We start from the raw sequence: 27,882 nt of genomic DNA on the forward strand, positions 1-27,882 counted from the left end.
GGCCAGACGACCCAGGCGCGCGGGCTGGGGCAGGTTCACGCGCAGGGCGAGCAGGCGCGGGCGGGGGCGCGGGGGACGGGTGGGCGGGGCGAGGCGGGGCGGCCGCTCTCCCCGCGCGGGTCCCTGGCGCCCGCGCGTCCCCGCCGCGTCCCGCCCGGCTGAGCCGCACCGGTCGTGGGAGCCGCGCACTCAGCGGCGGGGACGCGCTCGGGGGGAAGGCGTCTGCGGTCAGAGCGCGGGGCCGGGGTCTGCGAGTCGGCGGCGCGGGGCTGCGGGTGCGCGGCGATTCAGGGCTGAGCGGGATCCGGGAGCGCGCGGCTCCCCGCTGGCCAGGACCCCTGGCACCGCTCCGCACGTCTCCAGGAGGCAGAGGTGAGCTGTGGGCTTTCAAGGCGCAGTCCTTGGGAGCGAGGGCTCTGTGCTCCAGGGGTGTCTTGTCTCTAGGGGCTCCGAGCGGCAGTTTGGGGACAGTTCCACCTGGGAACCGCGCCTAGGAAAGGGTGAGGGGATTTCAGGAGCCAGGGGAAAGGGGGGCGCGCGCTGTCCCCCTGGGCACTGCCGGCGGAGGTGCTAGCCAGGGGTCCGTCCTCCCTGTCCCGCCCCAGGGATGTGCGGCTCGGGTGGGCGACAGCGGGCCCTGGGCCCCCAGAGCCGCCGGCCTCGCGCGCTGGCTCGGGCGCGGCCAAAGTTTGCCACCCGGGTCCAGCCCATTCTCTCGCCTCCGCAGCCCGCAGGTGCCGCCTGTCCTCGCCCGGCGGCTGCAGCCTCCGGACATGGAGCCCCCGGTCCAGATCTTCCGCGGCGAGCCGGGCCCCACCTGCTCCCCCAGCACCTGCCTGCCCCCCAACGGCAGCGGCTGGTTCCCGGGCTGGGCTGAGCCGGACGGCAACAGCAGCGCGGGCTCCGAGGACGCGCCGCTGGAGTCCGCTCACATCTCCCCTGTCATCCCTGTCATCATCACGGCGGTCTACTCCGTGGTGTTCGTCGTGGGCCTGGTGGGCAACTCGCTGGTCATGTTCGTGATCATCCGGTGAGCGCGGGTCCCGGCGCCGCAGTGGCCACCGCCGGGAGGGAAGGTCGGGCCTGCCTTCAGGATGCAGACTAGGTGGTGGGGACCCCGCTCCCCGAGCTCCAGAGAGTCTCAGAGGGTGGTCCCTTAGAAGAGAGATTTCTTGGAGGAGTTCTGGGTACAGGTCTGCGAGGTCGAATCCAAGCGACCTCAAGTGTCTTGAGGATTTAAGAGTCTCATCCTCCTCTGCCCGTCAAGCCCCTGGCGAAAACCCCACGGACACTCAAAGAGCTGGGGAGTGGAACAAGGTCGGTGTCTCCTGGGAAGGAGACTGGCCTTGTGCCTAGTTGCCTGTGCCAGTTTAGAGCACTTTGTTTCACCCTTTGCAAATATTTCTTTAGATAAAATTCATGCCCACCTAGAATGCTGAAGATAATTCAGAATTTCCTGTGACTCATCAGATAGGTGTTAGGATTTATGAAGCAAAGCCAGCACACTCTTTAGGGTTGTTGGTATCCATACATGAACCTTTTTAACACTGAAATGCCATCTTATTTGTTTAGAATACCGGTGGCTCTTTTTACATAAGCCATCCAATATTTCTCTTCTAAAGTGTGGGTGCTGGAGGTTTTCAAAAATTGCTTTGCGTTTTATTTCGCATCGTGAGAACTGATGGTTTTATTTTATTGTCCTTTTGTGGAATTACATTGACATCAGCTTCTAATAGTAAATAGCCAAACACACATGCATACTAATTTTCTGGTAAGTGAAGTGATTTGTATTTTGGCCTCTTGCAACAAAGAAAACAAGAAAAGAAAAACAAAAATCCCAACGTTGTCAGAATGCCCTTAGAGAAGTTTCACTGTCTGGGAGAATGAATTTTTTGGAGCTGCAACTTTGAGAGTGAAATTCCTTTGAGAAGTTCCTGTGAAATAAAGGAAGGATGCAAATCACTCTGTTCAGGGGCATTGAAAGGATGAAGAACTAAATTCTTATTTTATTTATTTTTTTATCCTGACTTTAGTTTTGAAATAGGCTCTTTATTATGAACTTAGGGAACAATATCTGTAGGAATTCCTAGGTGGCTCAGCAGGTTAAGGATCTGGCGTTTGTCACTGCTATGGCTCAGGTCACTGCTGTGGTGCAGGTTTGATCCCTGGCCCTGGAACTTTTGCATGCCACAGGTGCCACAAAAACAAAAACAAAAAAAGTGTATATATTTTAAAAAAAGAACAATATCTGCAATAGCACAAAGATTCTTTCAAATACCACCTCTCCGCGCTCTGGAACTGAAAACTATCATTTAAGCCCCCAATTACAAATTAAAAAACTCTTTTCATCTACAATTGCTAGCTTGATACCCTTGGCTTCCATAATTGCTTATTGCATTTTACAGGACTTCTATCAGTGATGAGTACAGGCTCCAGAAGGAGGAATTTTTAAAAGCAAATTGTTTTTCCAAGACATTAGTGATTTCGAGGCTGCTCTCCATTAGAAAGATTATAGTAACCAAGGAAAAGACAGCCTTATTCTAATCTGTAATTAAAAATTTTAGGAGATCTTTGCCACAGAGGCCATTGTTTTGTTCTAAAACTTTGTTACCGAAAAAGAGGATGCTAAGAAAAAACCCACTCCTGTTCCTACTCATATCCTGTTTAAATGCTTGAGTGAAACAGATGTAACTTCTTTTCACTTGAATAAGGCTTCTTAGTTGGTCTACAACTTTTCCTATTTCCCTGAAGTCAGGGTCAAAGAGAATGAAGAATCCTAACATATGTGCAAAGACAACTCCGCGGGGAGCTTTAGACATGTGCCAAAGAAGGAAGAATCTTTGTAGATTGGCTAGGATTTTTAATGGCAAATATAAAGAAATGTAAATATGAACTAAGTATATATCCCAAAGATATCCGAGACCAAAATTTGTGAGAAGGGGATAAATTCGGCTAAAAAAACAAAAGGAGTTAAAGAGTTCCCATAGGACATCATCCACCCTCCCCGGAGATCGAGTTTGATGCTAAATGAAGAAGGTGTTCTGTTATGGTCCTGGAATGCCAGCCTACTGAACCAGTAGTTGGCTTAAATCTATTGTTAAGAGTTTTAAGAGCGTTCAGGATTTTTCAGTCTGATACATAGTCACAGAGCTGAAAAATAAAACCTCAGAAGAAAAGTTGACAGACTCGGGCTTATTTCACTCAGGAGAGGAAAGGACTGAAGATTCCAGTGACGGTGGCATCAGACATGAGTCAGAAGTCAGAGCAGAACCAGGGTGTGGAATTCAAGCATAGCTTCTGCGATTGACCTCGAGGGCTGAGCAGCATTGCTGAAAAGATGGAGGATCACTGTTGAGAAGGACCTTTTTTTAGCATAGTATACATGCAAAAGAGTCCTGTTCGGTCATCTAGGAAATCATTCTGGGGGGAAGGTAAGGGTTGTGGAAAAAGCTTTGACTGCATTGAGACCTGCCTTACAAATAGCTTTTCTCACCCTGGGCTCCTGGAATGCTGTCCAGTATCTTCCGAAGATAATTTACTGTTTCAAGGATTTTTATCATTTAATGTAGAGCAACTGCTATCCTTGACTAATACTAAGGTATTTTAACCTTTCACTGTGAAAACCTTCAATTTGAAGCCCTCCGGCCTCCCTCTCCCCAGGCTTTGGGGTTTGTGGTCCTGGCATAGGAATTTCTCAGCTCAGCCCCTGATCCACGTCCTTGGGTCCTAGCAACATCATGGGGTGCCCACAGGGACACTCAGGGTTCCAAGCCTATGACATCTTCACCTCTTCCTGTGCAGGCCACCTGCAGCGAATGTCATGGTTCCCACCCGTCCCCACCCCTGGACCTTGCCAGGCAGCCCTGCCTCTGATACCTTAAAGGTCCTTCTCCACCCTAAGCACAGCTTCCCGCACAAATGGCTGTCTCCTCCCTTAGCGAAAATGATCAAAACCTAATGAGCACTTAATATGCACTGGGCCGGTAGAGCCACTTACTTCATGTGGATTATTTCCTCATCACCACCATAGGTATACTCCTGCACCCATTTCACAGGTGGTGAAACTAAGGCAAAGAAAGGTCACACCCTACTGTCTTGTGGGATCAGAATGATCCCAGCAGCCTGACCCCAGATCCTGGGCTTTGATCCACCGAGCTCTTCATTCTCCAGGCATGTGGATGGATCCATTCTTGTCTCACTCTCTCCCAGACTCTGCCTTCTCCCGGGACCGTGCCTGGACCCCGTGAGCCCTCCTCCCTTGACGGTTTCGCTCGACCCCCTTGCCATCTTGTTCTTCTGACACTGTCCTTCACCAAACACTAACCCTAGATCAGGGCAGCGCCCTGTCTTCCTTGTTCGCATTCCCAGAAAACTGAACGCTGCTGAATCAAATCCATTTTATCTTCGTCAAGGAAAAGTCACTGCCTCGGTTCTGAGTCATCCGACCTCAGTTCTGCCTTGTTTTTCTGCGTCTCTCTCCTATTTTCCAAACAGAGCCAATTCCTTTTCCTATTAAAAAAAAATCTAATGTAATTGCCACTAATTCTCAAGCCCTCTGCCTGGCTGTAGTCCCCTCGTGGTTGGTGAGTTGGCTCACGTTGTCCCCTGGGACCTGGGGCCACCTCCCCTCATCCCACCCATCTCTGCAGAGGGTTTCCCTCCTTCCATCCCAGGCAGGCCCTGGCTCTTGGGTTTTGAATCATCTCCTTTCTCCTGTCTGTCACCTGCCCTGTCCACTGCTCTGGCCACCTGGACGTGCTCTTCATCTGTCATCTCACAGACAGCCATATCCCACCCTTCCACTTTCTGAATTCCCTTGGCTAACGTCCCTTGCTCCTCCTGATCGTCTTGGAGGAGTGACCAGGGCTGGTCACTGTGGTGTCTTTTGCCCCCTCCTTGGTCTATGCACTGGCGCTTCCTCCCACCCACGCTCCTCCCAGAGGGTCCCAGTCGCTTGTTTGGGGTGGGACATCCCTTGACGTTAGGGGGATTCCGACGCTGGGCCAGTCTCACCTTCTCCTTGATTGCTGTCTTCGGCCACTGCCTTTCTCTTCCATCTGCATCACATTCTCCTCTTCCCTGATGTTTCCCAAATCATCCTCTTTCCCAAGCCTCTCAGCTCCCTGTCCTCACTGCACCCTCCCCGTATCAGTCAGGATTCAACCAGAGAAGCAGAACCCATAGCGGATGTACAGGCGAAGAGGGTTATGCCGTGGCCACATGATATGCAGCTGGCGGGCCGGGTTGCTGTGCCCACATGGGACCTCTGCTTTCTCGGGAAGCGAGGCTCTGCTCCGAAGGCCTTTGAGCTGCTTGGACCAGGTCTTCCAGACCTCGGCTGTCATCGCCTTTGTTTAAGGTCGCCTGGCTCTGGACTTTAACCACATCTACCAAACACCTTCATAGCTGCACCTTGGTGAGTGTTTGAATATTTGGGGACTGTAGCCTGGCCAAGATGTAGCCTCTTTCAAGGCTCTCAATGGTCTCATCCATTCTTGTGGCTGAAACTGTCAGGGCAAATACTGAGCAGGCCTAATGCTCTGCCTCTCTCTCCCACGCACTCATCCCCAGCGGCAGGCTTGGCTGGCCTCCTGCCCTCTGGGTAATGATCTTGCAGGCACCTTGGTTTCTAGAGAATCTGCCTGCAGTAGTTTGTTGGATGGAGCTGCAGCAACAAAGTACTGCAGACAGGGTGGCTGGTCTCACAGTCTGGAGGCTGGAAGTCCTAGATCAAGGTGTTGGCAGGTTTGGCTTCTTCTGAGGTCCTCTCCTTGGCTTGCAGGTGGCTGCCTTCTCCCTGTGTCCCCATGTGGTCATCCTCTGGGTAGACCTCCCTGGTTCCTGGGTCCTGATGGGCTCTTCTTCTGAGGATGCCAGGCATGTGGGGTCAGGCGCCCTAATGACCCCATTTTACCTCATGGCACCTCTTTCAAGGCCCTGTTTTGAAAATCAGCCACATTCTGAGGTCTAGAGGGTTAGGACTTGAACATATGAATGAGGACACCGTTCAGCTCTAAACACTGCTTAGCCATTTTCTGTTCGCTTTAAGAAAACACTGTTCAAGGAATTCCCATCATGGCGCAGTGGTTAACGAATCCGACTAAGAACCATGAGGTTGCGGGTTCTATCCCTGGCCTTGCTCAGTGGGTTAAGGATCCGGTGTTGTTGTGAGCTGTGGTGTAGGTGGCAGACATGGCTCGGATCCCACGTTGCTGTGGCTCTGGCTAGACCAGTGGCTACAGCTCTGATTCAACCCCTAGCCTGGGAACCTCCATGTGCTGCGGAAGCCTTTTTGCCTGGCCCAAGAAATGGCAAAAAGACGAAAAAAAAAAAAAAGAAAAGAAAACATTGTTCAAGCTTCAGTCTTTATGACATTAGGTATATATTCTCTTGTTTGATTGAATGAAAAGCCTTATTCTTATAAAGGTATGTTTCTTTCTAAATTCAACATAAGGATAAACAAGGAAGAAATTATTAGGAAAAAAATAACAGGAATCAGAAAATGATTTGGTTCTTGGTCTTAAGTGTTGCCTTTTCCTTTTCTCATTAGCTTTCATTAATTCTTTGCCACCACAATAAAGACCGCCAGGGATCAGGCTCTTGCCGACCTTGCTCTGGGCGTAGAAGATATTGGCTTCCCTATCATTTAGCCTGGGCAGTGCTGAAATTTCCTAAGAGAGGTACCTTTATCAGAAGCTTAGAAGCAAACAGAACCACAAAAATACTCTGGAAATGGTTCCGTTTTCTGAACTCAGGTTTCTTCAGCAAAGGCAGCTAACCCTCCCAAGCTTGCTGGGCATGGAGATTGTTGTCATGAAGGTACCTCTTCTCTTGCTCAGAAAAAGCGGGCAGTTTCTTCCCCAAGCGCGGCAGAGGTCCCACGCCCCGCCCTGCTGGAGGCCATCTCAGGTCACCTGCATATACTGCCCAACTCAGGCCAGCCTTGGGTCAAGTTCACCCCATGATTGACCTTGTGCCAGTCCCACCCAAACTGCTGGCTGTCACCGAATTGGGGAAGTGGGGGGAGGGATGGGGTGACCCCATCAGAGTGTCTGCTGCAGTACCTCTTTTCCATCCCCGTGTCTTCGTCCGGAAGGTGTGGCTCAGAATCCCTTCATGCGTCTTGCTTATTCTCTCAAACGTCAGCAGAGCTGACCTCAGATGAGGTCACCAGGCTACACCCAGGGAGGTGTTGGAGGAGAGGCAGAGGTGCCTGGGTGTAGTTAACCATTGTTGCTCCCTTCCAGCAGCAGTCTTACCATAGGGTTTGATTTTTAAAATATGTTCAAATTTATCCTGAATCCTCTCTTGGAACCAACACTCAACATTTCCTGTAAAGCCAGCATGGTGGAGGAGGTCCCTGGCAGTCTAACGGTTAGGACCCAGCACTCTCACCGCTGTGACCTGGGTTGAGTTCCAAGGCTGGGAACTGAGGTCCCACGTCAAGCGCACCACGGCCAAAAATAAATAAATAAGTAAAGTCCATTTATTTAAAATATAATAAAAATAAAGCAAGCACAGTAAAAGTAACTTCAGAAATTATCTTCAGAAGAGCCTATCTTGAATTTCTCAAAGTAATTGTGTTATTTGACAAGCTCTTAAAAGGGAGGATTGGCTTCAGTGTGACTGTTGATGTGGATTAGCTAAACAGGGTGATTTTCTTCCCTGTGGGACATAAGATCCCAGAAGTCCAAATCCTTATGGAACTGTTTCACAGATCAGAGAGGTTAAACAGCTGCCAAAAAAAAAAAAAAAAAAACCCAAGAAAAAAGAAAAAAAGAAAGAGGAGTCCCAATTTGATGATCACATACAGAGCTCTTACGCTTTCACACACTCTGACAGAACTGTAGTCTTCAAATCCACCAAATCACTTTTGGATTGTGTTTCGTTGGTTTTTCCTGGGGCCAGTCTTAGAGCTGGTTTCAGGAAGACCTTAATTTTTGCCGGAGGAGGTGGCCCCTCTCTCTGCTTACCTTTGGCCCTGCCCTGGTGTGCGCTGTGCGCTGGGCACCACCTTCTCTCCAGGGTATCCTGTGGGCACACCCAGCTGTCGCTGCCGCAGCCAGTTCCGCATTCAGCTAAAAACCGAAAATTGTGCGGCGGCTCTGTGGGTTCCTTTCTAAGGTTTGGCTTACGTGGTTTCAGTGGTGCAGGTAAACAGGCTTCATAAAATACGGCCTTAACAAAGGATGGTTTCAGAATAGCAGTCACTTATCCCTCAACAGAAAACCAGCCAATAGTTTTTTGTTTTGTTTCTTTCTTTCTTTGAAGGGGAGGCTGGCTTATGTCTTAGATTAGGAAGATTGAGGTAAGAATAGGTTTTAGGAGTAGGAATAATATTGTAAAGGGCTTATGTCTTTTTTTTTTTTAACCCTTATCCTCTCCCTATTGCCCAACTCAGGCCAGCCTTGGGTCAAGTTCACCCCACGATTGACCTTGTGCCAGTCCCACCCAAACTGCTGGCTGTCACCGAATTGGGAAAGTGGGGGGAGGAATGGGGTGACCCCGTCAGAGTGTCTGCTGCAGTACCTCCTTATCCTACTGCCCAACTCAGCAAACAAGTCATAACTTAAACGAAACAAGTCATAATTTAAACGAAAAATGAGGAAAACATAAAACATGGGATGAAATTGAGATATCCCAAAGGAACTGGCCTGAGGTTGGAGAGGGCAGCCTTCAGACCAAGAGCGGCTGGAGCTGGGAGCTTTAGAGACAGGCTGTAACAGTAAGAGCGATATTCTGAGCTCTTTTAATTCACAACAAAACTCTAAACTCTCTCGCTTTACTGTGTTGCTTTTCACCAAGGGAAGGGGGCACTTCCTTCCGACAGAAGGCAGAGCAGGAGGTCACCATGCGGCCGGCTCCGGCACCTGTGGTTCGCCTTAGCTAGGTCGGCTTTCTGTATAAAAAGGAAAAAATAATTGAAGACATGTTTCTAGATGTCCAGACAGTTCTCCACTCGGAAACAAAAGGACAGTCATTTGAGATTTATAGTTTTCCAGTGGGTGTTTTTGGGCGTGACAAAGACTCCTTGCACACCAGAACATTCCTTGGGGGGCGGGGGTCTGGGCCGGGACTGCAGGAAGGCTGAGCAGTTCCCGGGACCCTGGCCATTGCAGTGAAATCATTACCTCTCCGCCCTCCCTCCCCTCCCTGGCTACCACCCAGGGACAGCCAGTGATACCTGACCACCCTGCAGTCTCAAGAGTGGGGCTGGGGGACATGCCCCACCCCCTCTCTTCTCCCGATCGCTTTCGTTCTGTGCACATGGGAGAGTCTCAGGGCCTGACGCCTACCTGAACGTGACTCCTTCAGAGAACTGTAGATTGAGGCATTTCAAAGTCAGGTCAGTGGGGAGACAATGGCTGAATCTCCCTTTTTAAAGAAATTAACAAGCTACTGCCCTTTCATAAAGAACCATAATTTCAACCAGTAAATAATCTAAAAGGATGTCTAGCAAATTCATTTCATTGAGATGAACTGAAAGCATCTGGAGAATTTAATGAAGTACACTCATCATGTTTTCAAATAAGTTCTCCTGAGAATTCACATCAGTGCCGCCATCACCTCTGGTTTTTTAAACATAAAGTCTGGAGCACTCTGTGTCTGGACAGCACGCCCAGGAGGACAAATGAATCATGCGGAGGAAAGAGCGCTGAAACCCGGCTCTTGGGACAATGGCTCCACTGCTGGGCTGGGCTTTGCCAGGTGCTGGAGAACATTCTGCCTCCTTGGTGTTCAGGCCCTCAGACCCCTGCTGTAGGTCCAGGGAGGTGGGATAGTGGCCAGCTTCCTGGGGTGGGGGTGGGGGGGAAGGAGGCTTTGCTCACACTCGTGTTTTCACCAGGCCAGTGTTGGTGCAGGTGCCTTCTGTTGGCTGTTAGGTATTTGCAGTATTAAAGGCGTCTACTCATATGAACGGCCATGAGGGTGTGTGTTCTTTCATTTTGTTGGAGCTGTAGTTTGATGACTGCTCAGAGGCTGTGCCACTTCCCACTGTCTCACAGATTTGAGGAAAAGCCACTTGCTTCCTCTTTACTGAAAAAGATGGGTGTTTATGGAACCTGAAAGACCATGATGTGCGTGACAGCCCTGGTCCGCGGAGGGCAGGCAGCAGGCCACGTTTAATGTCTGCATCCTCTTCTGGATCAGGACTGTTTCCTTTCATTGAATGTCTTCTGCCCTGGTGATGCAGATTCACCCACACTGATCAGAATGTCCTTCAATCTTCAGCCACTAGAAGTAGCAGAATTCACAGAGGCACATTATTTTGTTGATGTAATTTCTGACTCCTTAAGAAACTTTGGAACCCCATCCTGAATTCCTTTACTTGTTAGGGATGGGCCCTGAGAAGCCCCGAGAATCATCTCTAAGGCTGCTTCCTCTTCAGAAAAAGTGGGGGTGTTGGTATTTTGGGGGACTGTAATACGGTTCTTGGAACAATAGTAGGTAATTAATAGTAACAGTGGCGGTATCGTAACAGGAGTGGCAGCGATGACGCGGGCTGGCATTCACTGAGCAGTTATCAAGAACCAAGCCCTGTGCTAAGTAATGTGAGACACCAGCTCACTTAATCATCCTGACAACATTGCCAGATCAAAGAAAGTTCCTAAAACAGTATCTGTCAAGGGACAAATCCTGAATACTTAAAATGGCTTTTCCTGCTGGTCTTCAGGGTTGTCGGTGACCTGACACCCCTTTTCCCATCCCAACCAGCCTTCCACCCCCCCCCCCATAGGACCTGTGGTCCTTGAAGGAGACTAGCCCACAAAGCCCTGTGTCCAGGTCCTTCTTGAAGTGCGAGAGCCCGTCCAGGTTTTCCCTTCCTGACACGTGTCACGATCTAGTCACCACACACTGATCTTTCCCTCTGTCTACCCCTTTACTTCACAGTACAGTCCTTTTCTAAAATTCTTGGCTCTAATTTTAATTTTTTATATTTTTTTATTAAAGTATAGTTGATTTACAATGTGGGGCATTTTTCACATTTATTTTCTAATTAAAGTAGAGTTGATTCATGGTGCAGTCTCAAGTCAGTTAGTTGAAAAGATCCTAGGGCAGGGTTTGCAGTTGTCTTCCATGTCCCATATATTGATGGGTATGGAGTAGGCACTTGAGATATGTTGAAAGTGTGAAAAGATGACGATGGGGGAGGAGCGTGAGCATGGCTGAAAGGGAGAGAGGAGGTCCCGGGGTGGGGGGCGGGGGGGCGTTACAGGGAAGAGCCACAAATAACTGGAATCAGTAAAACCAAAACTGTGTTTGTGTTCAAAGATATGTGGTGACTGGCCATCAAGATTATGGACTTATTATGCTGCATTAAAACTCAAAGGGAGCTCCTGACTAAAGAAGCTCATTTAAATGAAAGAAAAGCACTGGGGCAGTAGTGCTCCTCACTAGCAGTGGGCGGTGATGGTCCACAAATGACCCCTTAACTGCACTGTCCATGTGGAGCAGGTTCGGGGACAGTCAGAAAGTCCTGAAGCTGCAGTGTTGCAGGGTCTGTGTTCCTCCCGCAGATGCCTCACTTTTCCTGTGCAAGCACCACGCTCCCCAAGAAACGCTACCTGGTGACATTGGTTCCTGATGGTTCCGCAGGTGACTTTGTTCCCCTCACATGTCTGGATGCGGATTTAGAAGCCACACCTCACTTCTGTGGCAAGAGCTACACTAGGAAGGTCTTGAGTTAGTATGTGATGGGGGCATTGTTAGCTCACGGGGACACCATCCATGCCCTTGCCTGGTGATGACCTTCCTTAGGGCTGGCTCCCAGAGCTCCCTCCTGACCCCTCTTCCTGGCCTGCTCCCTATATCCCACTGTTGTTTCCAGGGTTGTAACACTGATAAGTTTCACAGGGACAGCCCGCAGACTTTGCTCTTTTAATGCCATGTGCTCCTGGGGTATGTTCGCTGAAAAGTGCAGCCACCCGCCGCCAGCCCACCTCCAGCTGCTCTGCACAAGCCAAGAATTCCCACTCAGATGGTGTCATTTTACTTGAAATACTTGTGCCTTTCTGTAAAGGAGTGTTGATGAAATGAAAAATCATTTCCTATCTGATCATAATGAGAAAGCTTGCTTGTTTCCACCAGCAGATATCCAGTAACTGGAAGAACTTCACTGCTCGTTTGTTTTGGTTAAATGCTAACAGGCAGATTGGGCTGCGGTGGCGGCGGCAGTGGTGGTGGGGGATCTCATAGGCCTGTGTTCGCCAGGTCCAGTTCAGCGTAGCCCATAAAGATTGCCAACAAATATTTGTTGAACTCATAATCTGTCTGTTATTTTATTTTTTAATTTTTTGGCTGCATCCACAGCGTATGGAAGTTCCCTGGCCAGGGATTGAATCTGAGCTACAGCTTTGACCTACACAGCAGCTGCAGCAATGCTGGGTCCTCAACTCGCTATACCATAATGGGAACTCCTATTCATTTCTCTTAATTATACCTGCCTAGCTCTCCCCTGCAGCACTGTAGGGTTGTAAGCATGTGTCTTCCAGAACCCTAGAGGAGGGGCCATGCTCTGCTGCCCCCTCCCTGTCCTCCCCCTGAGCTCCCACTTCTGCCAACACTAGAAAAATCACTTTATTCACTTGGTCTACTTTCTTCAGCTATATTAGGGAAAAGACATAGATCTCTCGGTCCTCAAAGGACAAAGGACAGTCCTTGTGAGATTCAAACAAGACACACAGGAGTCAAAATACTGGACTTATAAAATATAAAGTACTATAAAGTATAATGTAAGAATGCAGGGCACAAATCCCTATGCTATACAGCAGGGCTTTTAGTGGTCTCTCCAAAATCTATCAGTTGGAGGGAAAACTTAGGTCCACCTGATTGTACAAGGCAGAGAACATCAGTCTAACTTGGGCAAGAAAGAGGAGGAGGTCAGGTCACAGCACAGCAAAAGTCAGAGGTACAGCCAGCTCCAATCTCTACTCATATCATGGACCCTGGGGAGAAAGTTGAAAGAGTAAGAGGCCAGCTTGTAAGATGCATTTTTTAAACAAGGCATTATTTGAGCAGGTAGCATTTTAGTCTTGTTCATTAGAAACCTTGAGCTCTGTCTCGGGAAATGCACTTGCTCAGTTATCTGTGCCTTTAAAAGCTTATGTTTGAAGCCTTGGTCGTATACGTTCAATCACTTTCTAAAACCTACGAGCCACTTAGTAATATTTGAGTAAAAGCTATAAAGGCAAGACCTATTTTAAAACAGACTCCTCACTCTCTAGATTAAAGCACTGTTGAGTTATAGAGCATCAAGCCTGAAACCAGGAGATGCTATCTTGGGTACCAGTGTTCACTAGGAACTTCATCCAAGCTCAGGCAGGGAGAGGGTGAGGTGGGGGGCCTGGGGTGGGGCTGGGGCCCTGACAGTGCGGTGTGACCCTGGGTCAGATCGTCTACTGCCTTTGACTCCTGTCCTGGCGTTTAGTTTTGTTCTCCTTGTTCCCCGGGACGTGAAACTCAAAAAAGCTGTGCTGAGTTCAGACGCAGAGCTCTCTGTCTTCCCATCAGACCACAGTACCCCCAAGGGGAGCCAAGGCTGTCCTGTCACCACTCGTGAACATAAGTTTCTCATGTGGACATTGATGGATTGCACAGCACCGACATAGCAATCAAGAGATGGTATTGATATTGACCTTACAGCTAAAGCAGAAGTAGTTTTCCATAATCTGCTCCTTATAAATAACCTTTAATAAAAGTCGAATCCCTGACATCAAAAAAACTCTGGCTTTTTGGAGGTCCATGGGGCATGGCTTGATTAATTGCAATTAGGTCTGAAAATCTGAGCTGTGTAGCAAGTAATTAACATATAGATTTTCCCAACATAGCTTAGCATTTGACCTCAGAAAACCTGCTGATGTAGTTTGGAACATTTCACACCCGAAAGATCCCCAGGGAAGCATTCTCTAAGTAAAACAATCTTCTTAATTCCGTTTTAGTAGAAAACGGAATTGTTCTAAACTTCATGTTAAAATGGCAAGAAATAATTTAAGCTTAAAGGCAGTTTTTCTCACCTATTTTGAAAATTTCTGTTCCCTCAGTTGGAAGATGAAACACATTGTGTGCTTTATAAATCTCTCAAGATGAGAGTAGAGGAAAACAGAATTCTTTCTCACCTAGTGTGCTAGATTATGCTGCGCCATGTGTAAGAGAAGAATTCAGCCTGCTTTGATACATACCACATCTAAAATGAAAAGCTGGTGGGACATGGATGAACAAAAATCTACCGTTAGGAGTTCCCTGGTGGCTCAGCAGGTGAAGGATCTGGCATTGTCACTGCCATGGCACAGATTTGCTCCCTAGCTGGGGAACTTCCGCATGGTACGAGCACAGCCAAAAAAAAAAAAAATTAACACTGTGTTTTAGTCATTGAAATTGAATATATTTTCAAAATGAAAACCATTTTGCACTTTCAAAAGACATAATTACAATGATTGATTTCTCAAAGTAACCTTGAGGAGAAGTTGTGTCTGTCTTATCTTTGTTTTACACAGTGAGAAAAACAAAGCATTAGAAAATGATCAGAGCCGAGCAATCCTGGGTAGGATTAAAATTAAAATGAATCGTGGTCACAATAAAGATCTGTATTACATATTGCAAAGATCTAGATGTATATCCATCTGTTTATTAGCACTTATTTCTTTACCCTTTTCAAATTAAATCTATTTTGGAACAAAGCACTAGAATCAAAGCTAAATAAACTCAGAAAAGTTTGCCCATTTTTCTTCTACCCCTGGTGTCTGGATAGTCCTTTTGCATATTAGATGATGTGGACGTAAAGAATAAGTGAATAAAAAACAAATTCAGGAGTTCCCCTCGTGGCTCAGTGGTTAACGAATCCGACTAGGAACCATGAGGTTGCGGGTTCGGTCCCTGCCCTTGCTCAGTGGGTTAAGGATTCGGCGTTGCCATGAGCTGTGGTGTAGGTCGCAGACGTGGCTTGGATCCCACAGTTGCTGTGGCTCTGGCGTAGGCTGGTGGCTACAGCTCCGATTCGACCCCTAGCCTGGGAACCTCCATATGCTACGGAAGCAGCCCTAGAAAAGTCAAAAAGACAAAAACAAAAAACAAAACAAAAACCAAAAACCAAATTCAGCAGCCCAAGGGCACATCTGCCTCATGGGCATATGGCATGAAGACGGAGAGGAGCAACCTTGCTTGTCTTTTAGATACACCAAGATGAAGACTGCAACCAACATCTACATATTCAACCTGGCGCTGGCGGACGCTCTGGTGACCACCACCATGCCCTTCCAGAGCACCGTCTACCTGATGAACTCCTGGCCCTTTGGGGACGTGCTGTGCAAGATCGTCATCTCCATCGACTACTACAACATGTTTACCAGCATCTTCACCCTGACCATGATGAGCGTGGACCGCTACATCGCCGTGTGCCACCCCGTCAAGGCGCTCGACTTCCGCACGCCCTTGAAGGCAAAGATCATCAACATCTGTATTTGGATCCTGTCGTCATCTGTCGGCATCTCTGCCATAGTCCTTGGAGGAACCAAAGTCAGGGAAGGTAAGGGAAGCTGTTTTCCTTTCCCTAAAAAAAAAGTTATTTTGTCACTGTTCATAAAGTTCATGTAGTTGATTTCCAATGTTGTGTTAGTTTTGGGTGTACAGCAAAGCGATTTTGTTATAACATTTCATTTTTTAGAATGGAACTTCTAAGTATACAAACTCTTAATTTGGGAGCGGGTAGGACACGCATCTAGAAGAAAAGCCAAAGGCCAATGGAAAGATAACATGAAATAGAGCAATGCTGTTTCTTTCCACATCTAAACACAGGATGGGATAGGAGTTCCCGTGGTGGCAGCCGGTTAAGAACCTGACTAGTATCTATGAGATTTCAGGTTCGATCTCCGGCCTCACTCAGTGGGGAAGGAGATCCTATTGCCACAAGCTATAGGTTGCAGATGCAGCTCAGAACATGTGTTGCTGTGGCTCTGGTGTAGGCGGGCAGCTGCAGCTCTTATTCGACCCCTAGCTGTTAACTTCCATATGTTGCAGGTGTGGCCCTAAAAGGAAAAAAAATAAACAAACACAGGATGGGCTAATGGCATGGCTGGAACACAGAACCCAACCTACCTCCTATTCCGAAAGCGCTCATTGGAATCTGGAGGGTTGGGGCTGAAGGAAGGAACCACAGGGAGGTGGACTTTTAAAATAAAATTCTGTTGCATCCTGGCTGTTCTAAGATACCTCTCCTCGCTCTTCGTTCTCCCTACAAAGGGCCCTAAATCAGTAAGGTTGTATGCCGGCTCTTTATTCTTTTTCCTTAGGGGTTAATCTCCCTCCCTCCCTGCTTCATTTGGCTGTAGGCTGTTCAAAGTCAGGTTCACAGAAGGATGAGCAGAACCATCAGACTTTGGACCCATCACTGCTGAGCTGGTGAACAGGATACGTGATGTTTTCCCTGTATTTCTAGGACAGTAGTTCTTACCCTGGGGTGTGTTTTGGAATCAATCACCTGGGTACTTTAGAAAGTACTGCTGCCTGGGTCCTACCCCTGGACAGTCCAGGTGTCAAAAATTTTTCAGATGTCCCCAGGTGACTCTGACCTGCAGCCAAGGAGAGAACTATGACTCTAGGAGTTTTGCTTCACTATTCAAATATAAAGCTGTGAAAATATCTTTGGTCTTAATAGAAATTCATTGAGGGAAGGGGAGCAGAACAATCTCTTTGACTTTGCAAGTGCTGTATCTATTGTTTAGCAATTGTCTAAATGCCCGGTTTATTAGGGGCTTCATGATACGTGGACGTACAGATAAGTAGGGACTTTCCAGGGCATAGTGAAGGGGCAGCTGCTAAAATCACAGCTTTTCTTGCATGGTACACATTTTTAAATGAAGCGAAATCTTCCCCCGCTTAAACTATAAAATGAATTTTCAGCATAAGCACTGCAGGTATTAAGCTATGATACTTGGTAAATTTTAAGAAATGCCAAACTTTATCAGAGAAACATTTTAAAATATGATTAATTACACACAGGATTTTGTTTTTGTGTGTGCGTAAAACAGATAAAAAAATATTGCAAGAAACCCCTCCAGGCCATAGGTGTTGATGCGTAATAAGAGCAGGTGCTGGATGTACACCATAGGGTGAGAAGAATGGGCTCAATAATAAAAGAAGATGGATGATTTTTCTCAGGGCAAAGAAAGAATTGATTTTTACATTTCATGTTATACTTGTAGACTTAACCACACTCCTCTAATCGTTGTCGGAAAATGACATCCTAGAAGGAACGGATTTCAATTAGGCTTTTGCAAGAGGAAATGAAGATAGATGTGGGTTTTCCAGGAAGGGGTTGTTGCAAATGAATGTGTACAGATGCAGTGGAAGAAAAGACCCACTATGTCGGCAGAAGATTAATTCGTGTGGCAGAGGGAGGAGAAAATGGGGGAAAATTGAAGTAGTCTCGTGGGAGGCTCCATTCTTTCTGTGTGTCTTTTATTTTCTAAAGCGGACTTGTTTGTGTTGTGTGATGAAAGACGGTCTCCAGACCAGTTCTTGTCCTCATTTTGGGGTGCCGGCATCACACTGCACGGCTCTGAGTCCTGAAGGTGCTCTCTATAGACCGATCAGGGCTGACTGGCCCCTGTGGGTCACACAGTCACGATTGTGGAGAAGGCTTACCGAAATGAATCAGTATCAGTGCATTAAAACACTTCCACCTGGATAAGGAATCTCAACGAATGCTTCTGTGTTGACAGTATTTCTTTCTGGTTAAGAACCCAGATTCTGGAAGCAGACCGCCTGGATTGAATCCCGACTTTACTATTTATGGGCTACCCTGGGTTACTCAGACCTCTGTCCCTCAATTTCCTCATCTGTCAAATGGGGGTAATAATGGCACCTGCCTCCTAGGGTGTTTGCACATCTGAGGAGTCGATCCCTGGAGAGCTGGTAAAGCAGTGGCCAGTGTGTAGAAAACACCAGAAAAATGTTAACAGCATCATCATCAAAATCATCAACATAATGATTTTACCAAGCCCATTTCTTGGGCCGCTCCCGCAGCATATGGAGGTTCCAAGGCCAGAGGTCAAATTGGAGCTGTAGCCGCCGGCCTACACCAGAGCCACAGCAACACAGGATCCGAGCTGCGTCTGCAACCTACACCACAGCTCACGGCAACGCAGGATCCTTAACCCACTGAGCAAGGGCAGGGATCGAACTCGCAACCTCACGGTTCCTAGTTGGATTCGTTAACCACTGAGCCACAATGGGAACTCCCAGCAGACTTTTCATTTTAGGGGCAATAAGATGTTAAATACAACATTTTACATATTATACATACATGTACTGTTTATGTCAGGAATTCATAGTTTCTCTATTACTGTGATTGTAACAGCGAAGTTATTGTAATAGCTACAAACAGAAATAGAATTGTTCTTAACAAAAGAAATATGCACAAGGAAAACTTTAGGTAATGTTACTGAGTCTAAGCTCCAGTCCATCGAGAGATGAGTTCTTGGGGCAAGGAATAGCCACTTGATTCAGAAAGCCAGCAGACCAAGATGGTGGACTAACTTCCTAAAGAACAGATTTAGCAGAGTTAGAATTTAGACTTCTTTTATACTTAAAGGGAAGGGATGTGGCTAGTTGTTGCAAACTTCTTGGGTCAGAATCTTTTGATTTTGCAGCTGTCCAGGTCAGGTCACGATGTTCCTGTAAACCTCCAACAAGTCAAATGTTATTCTCTGTTCTGTAACTTTTTCTCTCTCTATGAATGGAAAAGTGGTATATCTTTAAAGATCAGAGCCTTGAGAATGGGTGATCATGTATATTTCAGGCTACAGGCGACATTCTTAACCTGTAGAAAAGCAATAGAATACAGAGGTTAAAGTAAAAGAAATAGAGTGGCTCAGCCAGAACGAACCCCACTAGGATCCATGAGGATAGGTTTCCATACCTGGCCTCGGTCATTGGGTTAAGGATCTGGTGTTGCTGTGGCTGTGGTGAAGGCCAGCAGCTGCGGCTCCCGTCTGACCCCTGGCCTGGGAACTTGCACATGCCATGGGTGCAGCCCTAAAAAAAAAAAAAAAAAAAAAAAAAAAAAGGAAAGAAATAAAGGAACATACCCAATACAGAGTCAGATTTGTTCTTCCCAATTACAATAACAGAACTAACTCTACTCACAACAGCCATGAGACATCAGAATATGTACCAAAGAAAGCTGTGACCCTCTAGTATTAATATAAAAGTAAATGAAAGATGTCTTTTAAAAGCTCATTATTGAGTTATGATTGACATGTAAAGCACTGTATTTAATGTGTACAACCTGTGAAACTGTCACCCCAAGAAGACCATAGATATATCTGTCACCTCCCAAAGTTCCCTCCTGCACTCGTACTATTTTTGCTCGTGTAGTAAGAACATTTAACGTAAGATTTTAGTATTAAGTAAATTTATCATATTTTAAGATGTAATACAGAACGGTTAGCTATTGGACCTATGCTGCATAGCAATTTCCAGAACCTGTTTACTTGTATAATTGAAACTTTTTACTCGGCCCATTGCATCCCATTTCTGAAAACCACCATTCTAGTCTCTGTTCCTATGAGGTAGACTATTTTAGATTCCACATGTAAGTGAGATCAAGCAGTATTTGCCTGTCTATGTCTGTCTTATGTCACTTTTAGAATAGTGTCCATCAGATCCATTCATGGTGTTGAAAATGGCAGGAGTTCCTTTTTTTTATGGCTGGATACATCAAATATAAATGTAACTATATACACACACACATACATTTTCTTTATCTGTTCATCAATCCATGGACATTTATTTCCATATCTTGGCTGTTAAGAAAAATGCTGCAGGAAACATGGGTGTGCAGGTACCTTTTGAGATTCTGATTTCATTCCTTTAGGTAAATACCAGAAGTGGGAGTGCTAGATCATGTGGTAGTTCTATTTTTTTTTTCTTTTTTGTACCCCCCATGGCACATGGAGTTCCTGGGCCAGGGATGGTATCCAAGCTGCAGTTGCAACCCAAGGTGCAGCAAGGCTAGATCCTGTAACCCATCATCCTGGGCAGGGGATTGAACCTGTGTCCTGGCACTGCAGAGATGCCACTGATCCTGTTGCACCACAGGAGGAAATCCCTATTTTTAATTTTTTGAGAAAATCCCATGCTAATACTGTTTTCCATAGTGACTGCACCAATTTACATTTCCACCAAAAAGTGTTCCCTTTTCTCCATGTCCTTGGCAACACTTATCTATATATTTTAGATTTTAACCCCTTATCAATCTATGGCTTGCAAATATTTTCTCCCATTCTGTAGGGTGGTTTTTCGTTTTCTTGTGTTTTCTGCATTGCAGCAGTTTTTAAAATTTGGACTAGTTTGATGTATTCTCACTTGTTAATTTTTGTTTTTGTTGCTTTTGGTGTCATATCCACCCCCCCCCAAAAAAAAAATCACTGCTAAGGTCAATAACAAAGAGCTCTTTTCTTATGTTTTCTTCTAGGAGTTTCATGGTTTGTGTATGATGTAAGCTGTGGGTCTGATGTCATTCTTTAGCATATGCATGTCCAGTTTTCCCAACACTGTTTATCTTTTCCCCATTTTGCATTATTGGCACCCTTATTGAAGATTAAGTTCTCATATGTGCGGATTTATTTCTATTTCTACTTCATTGGAATATGTGTCTATTTTTATGCCAGCACCATTCTGTTTTGATTACTATAGCTTTGCAATATAATTTGAAATCAGGAAGTGTGATGCCTCCAGCTTTGTTCTTGGCTTTTGAGAGGTCTTTTGTGGGTCCATATGAATTTTAAGATTACCAATGAATTTTGATAGGGGTTACACTGAATTTGCAGATTGTTCTGTGTGTTAACATTTTTTTGCAATATTAATTCTGCCAATCCATGAACACAGGATATCTTTCTATGTATTTGTGTCTTTTAAAATTTCTTTTATCAGTGTTTTATAGTTATCAATATATGGATCTTTCATCTCTTTGTTCAAATTTATTCCTAAGTATTTTATTCTCTTTCGATGTTATTGTAAATGAGATTGTTTCCTTAGTCCCTTTTTCAGATAGTGTGTTGTTCATATATAAAAACACAAGTGATTTTTGTATGTTGATTTTGAATCCTCCAACTTTACTGAATTCATTTAGTGGTTAGAACAGGTTTTTTGGTGAGTCTTCAGGGTTTTCTATGTATATAAGATCATGTCCTCTTCAAGTGACTTTCCTTTTCTTCTTTCTGATTGGGATGTTTTTCATTTATTTTCCTGCCTAATTGCTCTGGCCAGAATTTCCAGTACTATAGTGAACAGAAATGATGAGACTAGGCATTCTTGTCTTGTTCCTGACAAGGCAGAACTTTCAACTTTTCACTTTTGGCCATGATGTTAGCTGTGGTCTTGTCATACACGGCTTTTATTACATTGACGTGCACAACTTATATACCTAATATATTGAGAGTTTTTTGGTCAGGAATGAATGTTGAATTTTGTCAAATGTTTTCTGTGCACCTTTTGAGATAGTCATATGATTTTTATTTTTCATTCTGTTAGTATGGTGTATTACATTGATTTGTGTGTGTTGAGCTGTATTTGCATTCCAAAGATAAACCCCACTTGATTGTGGTGTGTGATCCTTGTAATGTGCTATTGAATTCAGTCTGCTAGGATTCTGTAGGATTTTTGCATCTATGCTCTTTGATGATATTTTCCTATAATTTTCTTTGCTTGTGACGTTCTTGTCTGACTATGGTATCAGGGTAGAGCTGGCCTTATAAAATGAATTTAGAAGTGTTCCTTCCTCTTCAGCTTTTTGGAAGAGTTTGAGATGCATTGGTATGCATCTTAAAAATGCTTGGTAGAACTCACCAATGAATCTGTCCAGTATTTGGCTTTTCTTTGTAAAGAGTTTTTTTTAATCCAGCCTCAATCTCCTTATCTGTTACTGGTCTCTTCAGATTTTGTTTCTTCAGACTCAACCTCATAAGTTATATGTTTCCAGGAATTTGTCTATTTCTTCTACATTATTCAATCTATTGGCATATAATTGTTTATAGTAATCTCTTATGGTCATTTTTATTTCTCTGTTATCAGTTGTACTGTCTCCTCTTTCATTTATAATTTTATTTGAGTCTTTGTTCTTATTTTCTTAGTCTGGCTAAGATTTTGTTTTTGTTTATCTTCTTAAAAACAACTCTTTCTTTCTATTACTTTTCTAGTCTCTGTTTCATTATTTCTTATCCATTCTTTCTTATTTCCTTCCTTTGGCTAACTTTGGGCTTAGTTTGTTCTTTTTCTAGTTCCTTAATATATACAGTTAGGTTAATGGAGTTGTTTGTCACTATAAATTTCCCCTTTAGAACTGCTTTTGCTACATTTCACTAGTTTTGGTATATTGTACTTCTTTTTCATTCATCTCAAGCATTTTTTATTTCCCTTTTGATTTCCACTTTGACTTGTGTGTTGTTCAAGAATGTGTTGTTTAATTTCTATGCATTTGTGAATTTTCCAGTTTTCTTCCTGTTATCGATATCTATATTCATGTGGTCAGAAAAGATACTTGATATGATTTTAATCTTTTAAATTTGTTAAGTCTTGCTTTGTGTCCTAACATATGATCTAATACTGTAGAATGTTTCATGCCCACTTAAGAAGACTGTGTATTCTGCTGCTCTTGAATGAAATGTTTTGTTTATGTCTGGTAAGTTCATTTTATTTATAATGTTGTTAAAGTTTGCCATTTCCTTATTTCTTTTCTGTCCAGATAATCTACCTATTTTTGAAAGTAGAGTGCTGATATCCTCTACTGTTACTATACTGCTGTCTGTGTCTCCCTTCAATCCTATTTATATATCCTTTACACATTTAGGTGCTCCAATGTTGAATGAATATATATATTTAAAATTGCTATATCCTTTTGATGAATCGACTGCTATATAAAATTGCCTCTTATGACAGTTTTTAACTCAAAGTCCATTTTTTTCTGATGTAAGTATAGCAAGCTACTCAGGCTCTCTTTTGGTTTACATTGCATTGACTATCTTTTCCTATTCCTTCACTTTCAGCCTATATGTGTCTTTAAAGACAAAAATGCACTCTTTTCCCCGAAAAAGAACAGTTAATAAAAATGTTGTACTTGGATTTGGATTTTGTTGATGGTTGCCTTAGTACTCTCTGGTATGAATTCAGCTTCATTGACATTCCCAAGGATATTTCCAATTCTATTGCTGGGTGTTTTCCAAAGTCTTGTAAAAGTAGCTGTGTTTGATTATTTCACCCATCATTACACACTTACTGAGCTGCAGCTACATGGTAGAAAATTGGTCAAGAGAGAGCTGATCCTCAACGCTAAAAGACGTATCCAAATTAAACATCAGGCTTTATGTTGCCTTGCTTATCTTATCCATGGTAATTACTATAGGGAATCCATATTTTCAAGGATTTCCATGTGGTATTCACTTTCTTACTTATTTAACAGTTTATTCTCTGCAAACACCATGTGTTCCTGCCTCCTCATGTGGCAGGGATTAAATAGTATTCTAGGCAGATTTGGTACCTACTCTAAGGTAGTTTACATTCTGGAGGGAGAGAAACATTAGGGAAAAAGGCAACACATTATTACAGAAGAGTTTCTGTCTAGTTTCTGTCCAGTGTCTGTGACTATATAATGATCAAGAAATAGAAGGAGTGTAATATAGAGGGAATATAAGTTGCAGGGGAGGACTATTCAGATGAGTCAGCCTCTGTATAAATGTCTCTAAAGTGACATTTAAGTTGAGGCCAACCACAAGAAAGAGGCACTCTTGGAATACACAGAAGAAAAGCAGGAAAGGAAAAAACCTCAAGGAAGCTAGATCGCAGTGTACCAGCTTAAAAAATTGTTTAATAAATATATTTCTATGATAATCTTGATGATTTTTTAAAAAGATGATTTCACCTGTTCTTATTCCCATAAACATTAAAGCAAAGATTAAGAGAGATGTTTGTTTGTTGTAGTTTTCATGGTAGCAGTACTTTGGACAATAACTTTTTTTTTTTAATGGCTGAAACTATGGTGCATAGAAGTTCCCAGGGCATGTCATGGCTTAGTGGTTAATGAACCCAACTAGGAACCATGAGGTTGCGGGTTCAATCCCTGGCCTCACTCAGTGGGTTAAGGATCTGGCGTTGCCATGAGCTGTGGTGTAGGTTGCAGACGTGGCTTGGATCCCTCCTTGCTGTGGCAGTGGCGTAGGCTGACAGCTACAGCTCCAATTAGATCCCTAGCCTGGAAACCTCCATAAACCATGGGTGTGGCCCTAAAAAAGACAAAAAAAAAAAAAGCAGCTCCCAGGACAAGGACTGAATCCAAGCTGCAGGTGTGGCAATGCTGGATACTTTAACCCATTGCCCTGGTCCAGGGATCAAACTCTTGACTCCACAGCAACTGGAGCTGCTGCAGTGAGATTCTTAACCCACACACTAGAGCAGGAACTCCTGGACAATGACTTTTTTTGAGAATCAAAACCTACAAGTTATTCTGGAAGCCTTTATTGACTATTAAAAGGTTTAATCTGGCATTTGATTGAAAAAAGATATTCATCTTTCTTAACTGGCCAAAATTATTATATTCTTTGTATTTTAAAGTATCGTCTAGTTGAAATTCTAAGAGGATACCTTTTGTTTTACTAAGAGACATCTAATTAAGAACACATTAGGTCATTTTAGAAAACATTATTAATAGAGCTGCTCCACTATTTTAAAAATATTCTTGTAAAAAAAAATTCTTTTACTGTTTTTGAAGCAGATTTTTCCAACGTCAGAAGAAAATACTTTCATTATAAAGATTATGACTTAGAATTGCTCAGATTCCTTTATCTGTAAGGAAGGATCGGGGTGAAGAGGCTTTAGCCAGCTCTGTGCTCAGTGACTCTGCAGAGGGAAGAGGAAAAGGCTGGCTGATGCTGGGGGAAAGGGGGTGAGTGGGCCCCCAATGAAGGTATTATAAAAGGTACTACTCCTGGGTCTCTGCTCTTTCTAACATTGTGGTCACTTCCAAGAGAATACTGTCCAGGAAGGAGAAGCAGAACAAATAAAGCGGTTTTCTAAGTAGTCTTGCAAACATACGATTTTGCCTGTTACATCGTCAGTATTGGCAAAAGAAAAATTGGGTCTTATTTGTGAATTTCCTTGACGATGATGATTCTCTTCTTTCTTTTCCTCCTCCTCCCTTCCTGTGTTTTCTTGCTCTTCTTCCTCCTCCTCCTCTTTCCCCCTTAAAAGTGTACTCACGTTTCAGCAACGTAACAACCACAGTGACCACCATTGGGTCAATTCAGTCCCAAGAGCTGGATCATATTTAGACAAATTTTGTTTAAATTTTTATTGCCCTACATAATGATTTCTTGCGAACCACCTCATCTTTTTCAGATAGGTTGGCTTTGTTACATTGAATGGCTAGATTTGAAATAATTAATTATTTACTGCAAAGAGACACTAGCTTTTATGGCCAGAGCCTTAGATCTGGAGAATTGTTAATATGTGGACATTCAAATAAATACTGATGCTATAAATTAACAAGTGAGCTCTTCCAAAAATCATCCGTGTCAAACCAGTTTCCATAACTAGGTAATTCATATTGCTGGATAACTGTATTTATTCTGTAGCTCTGTGTTTGTTACCAGTGAACGGTGACCTTCTGGCTTCATTGTTCAGTTTGCAAAGATGGGATGGCTAATGTGCGTGGTATTCATTCCTAGTTGGGTGACCTGCATCAGGTAACAGCACCTCACCATGACTGGACCTTTGCAGCCAGAGGTACTACCATTCACATGGCAAACACTTGGTGATGACAACAGGTTTTCCTTCCGTGGCTCTGTTTTGTCGCCTCCTCCAGACGTGGACGTCATCGAGTGCTCCTTGCAGTTCCCAGATGACGACTACTCGTGGTGGGACCTCTTCGTGAAGCTCTGCGTCTTCGTCTTCGCCTTCGTGATCCCCGTCCTCATCATCATCGTCTGCTACACCCTGATGATCCTGCGCCTGAAGAGCGTCCGGCTGCTCTCCGGCTCCCGGGAGAAAGATCGCAATCTCCGTCGCATCACCAGGCTTGTCTTGGTGGTGGTGGCCGTCTTCGTCGTCTGCTGGACCCCCATTCACATTTTCATCCTTGTGGAGGCTCTGGGGAGCACCTCACACAGCACGGCCGCGCTCTCCAGCTACTACTTCTGTATTGCCTTGGGCTACACCAACAGCAGCCTGAACCCCATCCTCTATGCCTTTCTCGATGAGAACTTCAAGCGGTGTTTCAGGGACTTCTGCTTTCCCGTTAAGGTGAGGATGGAGCGCCAGAGCACAAATCGGATCAGAAATACTGTTCAGGATCCAGCTTACATGAGGGATGCTGATGGGATAAATAAGCCAGTATGACTAGTCGTGGAGATGTCTTCTTATAGTTCTCCAGGTAGAGAAGTGTTCAATGATCTAGGTTCGACTCAGATTACTACTGCAGTCTGAGCATGGAAAGGTAGAAATTTTAATAAACTTTTAGAAACCCCGTGATCTGAGGTCATAAGATGCAGGCTGCATAGTGACCCAGGTGAGTGGAAACATCGAAGCTGTAGGAATGCGGCACGAAAGCTCTGAGCAGGCAGGTGCAGCCCCTTTCTAGGGTGGGCAAGCGAGGCTGACTCCCAGTTCCTTTGCTGAACACAGAAACAAGTCTCTATCTCCTGATGACTAGATATAGGTCAGGACCCATCTGCAGAGACCTTCCTATGCAACATGGTATCAAAAGCTCTGGTTAGCAAAAAGAAAAAGAATAATAAAGTGGCTTCAGAGCTTATTGGGCATGCAGTGCAGATGCTGACCACGGACAGCAGTAACCTCAAGAAGAAGGAGAACCATTTCCAGGGCCTGCGCCCAGCTCACTTTATGCTGCGGGGACGCACGTTTCCTGCGGCTGCGTGGTTAGGATTCCAGCACAAGACATGCACACCTCAGGTGTCTCCTGTTCACGGGCAGTAGAAAATTATCTTGATACTTATGAGGTTATTTAAATATGCCAGAGATGCTTTCCAACATAGTGTAATTTCTTGAAAAGTGTGGCTTGTTTGTTTTTAGCATGTTATTCAGACAAAGAATCTTATGATAAAGCATGTCCCAATGTCAAGACATAAGGTAGCTTAAATACCACCAAAATATATATATATTCAGTTTCATCTGTAAATAATAGCATATGTACAAATAAGGAATGGGCTTGCCTTCCAGCCAGGCGGTTTCCCAAGTGCATGCTATTAAGGTCCCCGGGTCGTGGATGCTGAGCTGTTCTGCTGCTACGCAACCTTTTGAATGGAAATCAGTCATGGCCATGGCGACATCTCTTTCCGACTCCCCGAGCACCTGTGGGTCCTTTAAATGGGCTCAGAACTCATGTGTTAATGAATCAGGGAATATTTAACTTGCTCCCAGGTTGTAGCCTTGGCAGAATCTCGTTTATAAGCAGCATCTCTTTATGAATACATTGCTTTTACCAGATTCTCTCTTTGTGGAAGGAGGGAGTCTTTCTCATGTAAATCTTGAGATGTTATTTTGTGGTTTTCAGCAGGAAGTAGAATTGATCCTAATTGGAGCTGAATTATGTCCCTCATGGTGCTTGGACATACCTGGCCCTGTGTTCCCTGAGGGGCACACCTGCTGAGGATAATGACAGCAGGCAGCACATTTCGGATAATTTTGTTAAAACTTGCAGATGATATAGAAAATCCTCCTTCTTTCCCCTGAAATGTATGGTTTCAGAGGTAATGGCTTTTTCTGCAATTTGCCTGGGCAGAAGAAAGGGCTAATTTAGAAATAACACCCATCTTTTCTTCAAGCCTGTATTATTAGGGCAGCACCCTCTGGAATTTATAGGAAAACCAAATGTGT

General features: G+C 44.7%; 1 protein-coding gene across 1 annotated transcript; it reads left to right on the forward strand.

Moving 5' to 3' along the window:
• The first annotated feature begins 248 nt into the window (after positions 1–248).
• On the forward strand, positions 249–26,390 carry OPRK1 (opioid receptor kappa 1). Its single transcript, XM_047783928.1, has 4 exons — positions 249–372; positions 728–1,030; positions 15,171–15,523; positions 25,853–26,390. The coding sequence occupies exons 2-4, from the start codon at positions 774–776 to the stop codon at positions 26,383–26,385; spliced, it is 1,143 nt and encodes a 380-aa protein (XP_047639884.1). The 5' UTR covers positions 249–372; positions 728–773; the 3' UTR covers positions 26,386–26,390.
• Positions 26,391–27,882: the final 1,492 nt, after the last annotated feature.

Source organism: Phacochoerus africanus, chromosome 6 (assembly GCF_016906955.1).
Source record: "Phacochoerus africanus isolate WHEZ1 chromosome 6, ROS_Pafr_v1, whole genome shotgun sequence".
NCBI classification, from domain to species: Eukaryota; Metazoa; Chordata; class Mammalia; order Artiodactyla; family Suidae; genus Phacochoerus; species Phacochoerus africanus.

Bases quoted from the DNA above. Each gene is read 5' to 3' on its own strand.
- OPRK1 (XM_047783928.1), top strand. From the start codon at position 774: ATGGAGCCCCCGGTCCAGATCTTCCGCGGCGAGCCGGGCCCCACCTGC. The intron at 1,031-15,170 runs GTGAGCGCGGGT...CTTGTCTTTTAG, and splicing joins GTCATGTTCGTGATCATCCG to ATACACCAAGATGAAGACTG. The intron at 15,524-25,852 runs GTAAGGGAAGCT...CGCCTCCTCCAG, and splicing joins AGGAACCAAAGTCAGGGAAG to ACGTGGACGTCATCGAGTGC.